Source organism: Hevea brasiliensis, chromosome 10, assembly GCF_030052815.1.
Source record: "Hevea brasiliensis isolate MT/VB/25A 57/8 chromosome 10, ASM3005281v1, whole genome shotgun sequence".
NCBI classification, from domain to species: Eukaryota; Viridiplantae; Streptophyta; class Magnoliopsida; order Malpighiales; family Euphorbiaceae; genus Hevea; species Hevea brasiliensis.
In genome coordinates, this window is record NC_079502.1 from 8,693,452 (window position 1) to 8,703,674 (window position 10,223).

General features: G+C 33.4%; 1 protein-coding gene across 4 annotated transcripts; it reads right to left on the reverse strand.

Moving 5' to 3' along the window:
- Positions 1–254: 254 nt before the first annotated feature.
- On the reverse strand, positions 255–9,082 carry LOC110651578 (protein FAR1-RELATED SEQUENCE 5). Of its 4 annotated transcripts, XR_009140698.1 has the most exons (4): positions 8,903–9,082; positions 6,659–7,080; positions 1,043–1,540; positions 608–913 (listed from the first exon to the last, which is right to left on the reverse strand). XR_009140698.1 is itself a non-coding variant. In XM_021806947.2 (3 exons), coding segments are annotated over exons 1-3 (513 nt in total). In that variant the 5' UTR covers positions 8,904–9,082; the 3' UTR covers positions 255–314. The 4 variants fall into 4 exon arrangements, 3 of the variants coding, with proteins under 3 accessions (XP_021662639.2, XP_021662638.2, XP_057985121.1); XM_021806947.2 differs by lacking the exons at positions 608–913; positions 1,043–1,540 and adding an exon at positions 255–404; XM_021806946.2 differs by having other exon boundaries at positions 608–1,540.
- Positions 9,083–10,223: the final 1,141 nt, after the last annotated feature.

Below are 10,223 nucleotides of genomic sequence, written 5' to 3' on the forward strand. Positions count from 1 at the left end.
AGATGATGTTCGTGCATGCTGATGGCCGAAATATCATTAAGCCAAACGTTCCCTTTCAGTTTTCATTATGTGGATCACGGTAGTTATCGTTTTCAATTTATTCGCGCAAAAAATTACATTATTTATTGAAACAATTTATTTATTTATTTATTTCTATATGACATGTGTCATGTGAGAATGAATGCCGCACTTGTATATGACGGAGTCATGAGTTGGGATGGTAACTTGTTCACAAATATAATGGGAAAAAAAAAGAAAAAAGAATTTAGGCAGAGAGATAATTAGATGAAACTTGTTCATGTAGATAACAAGTGCTAGCGTCGCAATGATGGCATTTTGTGTGAGAATTGCAAGGCAACTTTACGCGCTACTTTGTCAGCTTTCAGAACATTGATAAAATGCTCCTGTCACAATGAACCTAAGATGAGCATGTAAGCCATATTAAAGCCTTGCTTGATTCAAACTTCTCTACTTCTTAGGAAACTTTCAAACAACTTACTTCATATTCATATATAAATGTATTTGGTACACAAATCAACTTTTCATGAAGTAATTTACTTCTAAATTATAAAAGATAATAAAATTAATAATATAATTTAAAGTGTAATAAATCAAAAGACTAATTGATATTACATTGCACTTAAATTGGGAAATACAACTTACCAAATTCTACTTAGGAAAGTTACTTCCTTTGCACACAAGAAGTTGAATAGCCTACTTATCAAGAAGCTGATTTAATAATACAAACTAAATAAAGACTTTTTTTTTGGGCAATTCCCAAGAAGTTCTACTTTCTTAGTGCACTTATCCTCAACCAAACAATGTCTAGGTATTGTTACAAGTGTTTTGGAAGAAAATCAGGGTCCATCAAGCTCATTGGCGCTGGAATCATCTATAGATAGGGCTGTAAGATCTGGAGTTTGAGAACAGAAAACCGAAAAATAAAAAATAGGAAAGAAAAACAATCCAGTTTATGCTTATTCTTCAGTATAGGTTATATTGCAGAAGACAGCGTTCTAGAGAGTTGGATGTTTCAGCTTACCCTCTAGGCAGCCGTTAAGTTGCTTTCTAATGCAGTTGCAGACTTGCAGTTGAACCAAGAGCTTTCTCTACCTTTTTGTAGCCATCCTCGTGCATCTAATAAAATTTTCCTTTGCACCGACATTTAAATTAGAGAGAGCCGACCGTGTGAAATTTCTATTGCATCTAATGAGTAGTACTGTTACAGCGCACTGAATGCTAAACATTTTGAGTAGAAGAAATTGAATCTAATACATTCTGTGCATGACCAAATGTATTTATGATAATACCTAAATGCTCAAGTTAAACGCCAGTGCTATCTACGATGGGGAAACTTTTGCACTTCAGATTCAACTTTCCTCACATTGTCAATGATAACTTTAATTTTTGAAGATAGTTCTTCAGTTTGCTCCTCAACACTATTCATAAAACTAAGCAACCTTTCCCTGTAAACTGCACATAATTGCTCTTGATGCTCCAACTCTTTAGTTAGTTCTTCAATTTTCTTATCTTTGTCACCCTACAAGTACCAAAACAAAAATCAATTGTTCAGACACAAACCACTACTCACATCAACTGATCAACCTAACATTATTAATCCGTTAATCAAATAATTTTGGGGCTATTATTACCACCTTGGACAAGGCAGCCATCAGATAAGGGTTCCTAGACTCCCTACACATTAAAATCAGGTCAACAATTGGAGACATCAGAAGCAAGGATCTGAGTCATAAAATTATTATACTGAATAAAGTCCTACATAACATTTATTTTACCTGAAAAATTCAGTTGCATGAAAAAATAAAGCAGGCAAAAAAATACAACTACTGGCTCAACACGACTCAAGGAAATGATTATTACATAAAAAAGGAATTTACATTTACCCAGCCAGTGCAATCTGTAGATGTTACTTGATTCATAAATGCAGTCTCTTTAAGAGCATATGTGTACTTTACCAATGTAGTCCCAGACTACATAAAGCATTAGAGAATTCTCAAGCCTACCATCACACTGATTAGCAAACTGCCAAACTTTAATCTGGCTGATTTTGTAACACCCTCACTGTAGCAATTCTGTACATTCTACTGTTCCGGTGACCGGTGTCGGTCTGGATAGCTAGAATGAGTAGAAATATATGTAGACTAGGGTGAGGAGTCATAAATAACTCAAATAATAATAAGAAAAATTTTAAAAGAAATTTAAAAATAAAATACAATCAAGTTAAATGAGCCGGTGCCCTAGCGATGGGTAACCAAGTGGGAAGTTGCGCTCTTCGCAGCTAGAAGCCCTAAACCCAGGAGAAAATTCATGAAATAGTTTTTGGGACTCCAGAGAAGAGTCATTAAGGTTTTAGTGGCATTAGAATGCCAAGAAAATGTTTAGAAAAATTTTTAGATCGGTACGGACGATTTTGGCTCATTAAGCCAAACGGACGGAGGGCATTTTAGTCATTTCGTCTTCAGAGATGATTTTTGGCCGACTTGTCCAATTAAGTAAATAATTATTATGACATAAAATGTGAATAAATATTGCTAAAAATTTAATTGAAAATGAGTAGAAAAAAAAAAAGAAAAGAAAAATGAAATATAAGTAGATTAATGACATCATGCATGAGGTAATTAAAATTGCTAACCAATGGAAAATGGAGAAGTTACTTAAAAGGGATAAAAACTAAATAAAAATGAGACAAAAATGAAAAAGAAATCTGCTTCATCTTCCCCAATCAGCCGAATCAAGAGAGAGAGAAAAGGAAAAGAAAGAAAGAAAGGAAGAAGGAGAAGGAGATGAACAGTAGCAAAAACTGGGGTTCAGCAGGGGCAGCATGTTTCCTTTCCATCCAGGTGAGTTTGGCTAAACTTATAATGTTAATTTTTGGATATGTTTGAGGTATGTATGTGTAGAAGTTATGGTTAAAATTTAGTGATTGTTCAATGGTTGGATTTGGAGAAATATATTGTTTAACACAGGCTGTCTGCAATTTGAATTCTGAATTTTGACTACTGAAATTTGAGAAAAATAAATAGTTAGAATGCTTATAAAATTATGAAATTTGGTACAAATGATATTTGGGATGTTGAGGCTGTTGTGTTAAAATTTGGTGAATTTTAGACTTGTGGTTTATGAGATATAAATTGTTTTGCATGAACTGTCTGAGTAAGACTGATTTCCGCAAAAATTCAGATTTTGAAGAGTTGAATGAATATTTTGATATCTCATGATATAGAGATGATTTGATACTAAAATTTTTACTGATATTGTATAGGGATGTCTTGAACATATGGTTAAAATTTGGGATTTATCTGACGATTAAATCATTATATATAAATTTGAATACACAAGTTGCCAGATTGAGTATTAATGGTTTGTGGATTTGAGATTTATGATAGAAATTTAGTCCAATTTAAGGGGAAATGCTGTTGAATTTTTATTGGATATGTAATTTGGGAAAGTGAAGTTATAATTGATTATGATTATTATGGTTCTAAGAGAAATCTTGAAGAATAATAAGCTCAAGTTTAGTTTCAAAAAGGTTAGTGCTAATTCATCCTTAAAACTTTGTATATATATATATATATATATATATATATATATATATCATGTGGAGTATGAAATGAGGGTGAAATTAAGAGAATTGAAACAAGTTTTGCATGAATAAATTTCACCAATTTCGGCAGCCTTAGGATACATTAGGGTTTCATTGATTAGATTGAGTTATAGTTGAACATGGCTGCCATTGAACATAAATTTGATGCTTTGATTCATTGAATGCATGTATATGGAGAATTGAAGTTGTTGGAGTTAGGGTTTCGGCAACAAATTAATGATTTTGCTCATGTATTGGTGAAAGGAAATTCTAATGGTCAATTAGTGACCATTTGGTTGTATTTGAGTAAAAATTGAAGTGAATTGTGCCATGGGAATTGAGATTAGAGATGTGAGTCCAGCATATTTGGGCAGCTATAACTTTGATTGTGTAGGTTCAATTGGTGCAAGGCCAATTGGACATGAAATTAGACACATAATGGCACAACTTTGATGAAGGAATCCTGTCCAGAAACTAAACTTAGGATGCTCTAAAATTGACCAAATCCGGGTAGCACCAATTCTGCCTGGGCAAAATGACCAAATGAACAGTGTTCATTCATTTGGTCATAAATCAGTGTAGAAAGGTCCAATCGACCTGAAATTTATATCAATGAAAAGCTGAGGCAATTTAGAACAACTTTAATGTTGAACACAAACTCTAATTCTGGACTTAATTAAATGAAATTGCTAGCCAAAGTTGGACTACCAAATCTGGCAGAACCAAAAATTGCCCAGAAATTCTGGGTAAAGGCAATCCGACCAGTTATGGTGAAATAGCCATAACTTGAGCTAGAAAACTCCAAATTGGGTGATTCAAAAAGTGAAATGTAACTAGACACAATAAAGAACAATTTTGATGGAGAACACTTGGCCAAATTCTCACTGTAGAATGGCCTAATGGAACAGTGAACTCTAGCACCCAAAACTGAAATTTTTCATTTATTTTCCATTGGTTGAAAGTATGGATTGACAACTAATGCCAACACTTTTGAGAACCAAAATGTGGTAAATCTATGTAATTAAAACTCATGTAACTATTATATATGAGAAAGTCAATATTTTGACTTAAATGATCAAATAAATAGTAACCTTACATGTTAAGTACAAATATTCAAGAAATAACTTTGTAATATGCCCTAGTAGGCCTAGTGTGATTGCTTTGGATAGGTTGGCATGCCAATAGGGTTCTGATAGCAGTACTGTGTATGATGTATGGCTCTATGCCATTCTATGATATGATAGCCTATGGCTATATTGATTATGATGTTATACTTGACTTTATGCCTTATTGCTTTTATGACTTATTAGCTATTCTATCTGCACACCGGGAGGTACATTGTGACCTATGGTGTGACTGCCCGAGGTACTTGGTACCTAGTGCTAGTTTAACCGTTTATCCAGTCCGTTCAATTTGTATAGGTTACTTGGGCATTGAAAAGTATAAATGTTATTGAATTGATTATTAAAGGAAGTAAGGAAATTAAATATCAAAATAAAGAACAAGTATGATTACAATAAAAAAAAAGAGGGCTCAAAATCATCAAGAAAACGATTAATAAAATGCTAGAAAGAGTTAATATCATAAGATGTAATTAGCCTTCGACTAAACAATAAGTTAAGAATATTAGCAACTGAAAATATTAGTAATTAAATAAATGAGTAAGAATATTTAAAATAAATTAGATTAGTTATTTAGCAGAAAGAATTGAAATGAATTGGAAAGATATTAAAATTTAATTATTATGAAATAATCTGCGATAACCTATAAAGTATTAAAAGAAATGATAAAAAGATTTGCAATAGAGATATAACTTAATTTCTTGAAATTTTTGGGGATGGTGCAGTGAATTTAAGGATTAAAAGCTTCTGAAGAGGAATAAATTAGAACAAAGGATAGTTGACCAAATTATGATCCATTTCTTTCTTTATTTATATATATTATTTTCTTTTTATATTATTGCACCACTAAGCAGAAATGCTTAGCGCGATGGATTTGTTTCCTTCGCGTGCGCAGGTACTGAAGGCACAACCCAGTGGATATTAGACTGGGATTTTGAAGTCCAGATCTGCAGAAGTGTCAAAAGAGTTCAAGGTTGTCACCTCCTCAGCAATGCATGTAGATATGACCCATATAAGTTATTTTATGTATTTTGTATATTATGTAAATTATGAACTTGTATAATTAGTTTATAAATCATGTAAATTTATGTAATTTGAATATTTTTACATAAAATTGAGTATAAATGGAAATGTATAGAAATGATTATGAAATTGAAATATATGGATGAGATTTGAAATATGAGAAAATTATGAGAATGATTAATGAGATAATTATGATTAGCATGGATAAGATTTTATTGTGAAAATATTGTTGAATTTCAAGTAGGTGAATAGTGAATCACGTCAAACGATAATAGAAATTGGGGAAACTCCGCTGGTTTCTCCCGTCAAAAAATAATTGATATTAAAATATAACGAGAACAAATTATGTTAAGAATAAAGTAAGATAAAATAGGGTGCTCCGGCACCGAGTGTGACATGTCTTGCTCGGATACACTGTAGTCGGGTGAGAGGTGTCACAGATCTTATTATATATAATCCATGGACAATTCCGCATCCTATTCATTCCAAGGAGCTAAACTCACATGTTGGAGAACGTAAGCTGATTGCAATTTTTAATTAATGGTGAATAATGTACCATTAATTTAAACAAATGGATAGTGAATATATCATACTAGCCTTTAATTTTAAGTATTGGTTTGAGTATTTTTCATAAATGTAAAACAGGAGGAACATTTACAACTGCACCTATCTGTGTAATTCTAGAATTACATAAAGAGTAGGGAAACAATTTTGCTTTATTTTTATTTTTATTTATTCATTTTTTTGGTAGGAACTTTGCATTGAGTTATATCACAAAACATTTCCTAGATATTTGCAATTCACTGGCATTGCATGTGATAATGTAAAACAACAACATGACACTCTAAAAGGGTCAATATGCCTTGTCTTGAAAGAAAAGGAAAGAAAAAAAAGGGGTTAATATACTAACCGCTGTACTGAATCCGTTAGCAGTAACAACCAGAGGATGATTATGATCTTTTTCAAATCTTGTAACAACCCATTTTCCAGACTTTTCCATTTTCACCAGGATTGTTGCCTTGCAACCTTCCCGTGCACTAGACCGTGTCTTCTTATCTGGTCCAATTGTGCTCTTATGATTAGGTGAAAACCCCTGTTTATTACATCCAAGTCGACGAGCAAGTGTTCTGCCATCAATCCCAGAACGACGCCGTTGCATAATTCGCACAACAAATCCTACCCTTCTGGCATACTCAATGTAGAATTTCCTAGCAGCATCTTCGGATTCAAATTCCATACCCACATATGGTTCTAGAATTCCATCTCCTTCAACAGAAACTGTTTTTTCTTCAACAGAGGTGTCAACTGCCCCAACTTCCTTAACCAAATCCACTACATGAAATCATTTAATATTACCAATTAAAATAATGCATATATTTTTGGAAATTGAGCAATGCACCAAACAAATGAGTGACAAAATATTTTACATATATTTACATATATTTGCACATATTTTCGTTTTTAAAAGTAAAGCCCTTGCTATTAATAGGCCATGCCATTTACATTGAAAATATATTCAAAGCCAGAAAACAAATGATTGTATCTAACATCAAAGACCAAGTGGCATTGTTATATGGTCAAATATGAACCTTCAGTTAACCCTTTTTTTTTTTTCATGCAAAGGAAGAAGAGGAAATAATTAACAAAAAAACTAAAACAAATCCCAAATCAGTTGAAGTCCCCAACCAAAGTTTCTATATGCCATTATAATCTAAGGACAACAATGACATTAGATTCATCCTTTTGATCTTTTTATTGAAACAGTACACATTGTATCCATCAATTACAATGGTCAAAACACCCACTTCTTCAGGGAGAAGTAGAGTGGCCTAATCTTTAAAGGCTCAGCAAAAGTAAAGAGATGCTATCATGCTAGCTATTGGTATCTCATAAAGTCTCCTCTACACCAAACAGTTAGTACACAAATTGTTAAATTCTAATCTGAAACAGCCAGGGCCAAGACTCTGTGAAGAAAAAGATCACATTGGATTGCCAACATCTAATACCAGCTTCTAAGATGCTTTTATTTTTTTGTTCTCAAAGAAATACCAGGTATCAATAAAAAGTAAGCCAAAACCAAAAAGAAAAGAAATTGGGATCAACACAAAAACTTCTCAAAGGTCATGAGAAGTTAACAAATGAAACAACAATTTAAACTGGACAAAATTTTGGAAGATAATACAATATCCTGCAGAACTTGTATAGGGAAGTAAACAATTCCCAAACTTCAACTCGTAATAAAAAGATCAAATCCAAATACAAGCATTATGTAAGTAAAGACAAAAAGATATCTACCACCACACCCCACCCCACACCCCACCGCCCCCCCCACCCCCCCCCCCCCCCCCCCCCCTCCTCTCTCTCTCTCTCTGGGTACAATACCTCCAAAGCTGAAATAGCATTTTGTATGACAACAAGATAATGCATGCTTCATGGAAATAAAAAAAATCAACACAGTATAAAGGAGGACGAAGTCCAGTAAGCTTAACATCCACCTAGAAGATAAATAAGAAATTTATTTATTTATTTATTTTTCAAAGTTTTCTTCCAAAGAAAGGGTAATCCAACAAGCAAAACTTGACAGAATTAGCTGGTGAATAACTGAAAACTTGGCAGGTACACATAAAACGGTAGCAAATTATTGGAATTTAACCAGAACTTAATATTATGGACAGACTTTTCCTAATATATTAACAAAAGTCCTCTAATTATCCAGGTACAAATTTCAAGTAACTATTAGCATGGACATGACTTAGTCCAAAACAATTTTAAAAGTTTGAAGTGAAGTAAGAATGGATTAATCTCATGTACGAAAAACAAAACAAACTAGCAAAATTTTAAAAAGAAAAAGAAAAGGAGTGAGCTAACTAATGCATGCATAATAAGCTCACTTAAGCGGAATAGTCCTTCTCTTCTGGGTAAAGTCAAAATTTGATAACTTTCAAGACCATTTTTCTCAGAAAACAAACAGAGCGGAGCAGAGAAATTCACAAAAAAATCAAAAATCAAAAAGAAAAATCAGAATACTAACATTTTTCAAGCAATTATAAGGGCAGAAAAGAAAGAAATCACAGGCTTATATTAAAAGCAGAAGAAGAGCTCAAGTTTTTGGAAATGGAAAATTGATCGGAAGGCGAAGCTGTAAACAACTTACTGAATCAAAAAGATGGCCAAGACATCCAAAATTTGGGAGAAGCGAAGCGATCTTCGCGGTGATGCGCGAGTACAAGTGTAATGTCCAAAAAATGTGAAATGAGATGATTCTCCGCAGTTGGATTGAGTTATGACTGATGAGTTACTGGAATTGCTTTATGTGTTGTTTCTCAGACTGTAACTCTGCGTGCACTGGGTTTTCTTTTTCTGTCCCAAATAATTTACCTCATATTTATTATAATTACATTACGTATCCCATAAAAATAAAATCACTTTTTAAAAAAAAAAAAATAGACCATTTCTCTTTAAAATGATAGTTTATTTACTATTTTATTAATATATCCCTAGTTTATTTACCAATTTTGTAACACCCCAAAATTTTTAATTTTATGAGCATTTTTAGTATTTTAATTTTATTAAATTTTTGAAATTTTTTTGAGATTTTTCAGATTTTAAAAATCGGGTTCGATTTTCCAAAAATATAAACTTTGATGATTTTTAAAAATTAATTTAAAGACCACGTGGCAAAACTAAAAATATATTTGGAGTCTACGTATTTTTCTAAGTTTTCTGAAATTTTTTCGGAATTTTTGGACCTCGTTTTCGGTCCCGAGGCAGAGTAAAAATTCAAAATTTTGTATTCTAAATCGAACCGGCCGAATCGAACCGGACCGGATCGGACCGATCGAATCGGACCGACCTTTTACTTCTTCCCTTTTTCTTCCCCGCGCGCGTTGTCCCTCTCCCTTTTCTCTCTCTTTTCTCTCCTCCCCACCCCTGGATCGAGTCTTGTGTCTAAAATCATCTACTCGTGAGCTTTCCATAGACACCAAGAACGCCGAAATCCATCGAGCGGTTTGTCCGATTTTTGCTCGGGAAGATTTTAGCCCATTTCACTTTTGGGCTAGATTTCTCAAAATGAATCCACGAGAAAACCGAGGCCACCAGACGCTCCATTCGTCGAGAGCTTCGCGACATAAATTTCGAATTTTTCCGACATCGTTTTTGATGGGTCCCACGAACTTCGCGGTGTTTTTCGAGCATTTAATGAGCTTAGAAAATTCTGAAAAATTTATGTACTAACCCCGTGTTATGGGCTTCGTGTAGGTATCCTCGATTCGCGGAAATTGACCAAATTAAAAGTCTCCGAATTGGACCGAGGTTTTGGCTAGCCCCCCATTGTCAGACGTCCCGAGCGCGTTCCCGAAGTCGGAATCGGCAAAGGTAAACCCAAACCTTGCTTTTTCGTAATTTTTTAGTGCTTAAATAGGATTAAAAATCCATAAAATATTCGTGGTAGCTTGGAAAATTACGATTCTTTT

Bases quoted from the DNA above. Each gene is read 5' to 3' on its own strand.
- LOC110651578 (XM_021806946.2), bottom strand. The intron at 1,541-6,658 runs GTTAGTATATTA...TGGTACTTGTAG, and splicing joins CTAACGGATTCAGTACAGCG to GGTGACAAAGATAAGAAAAT.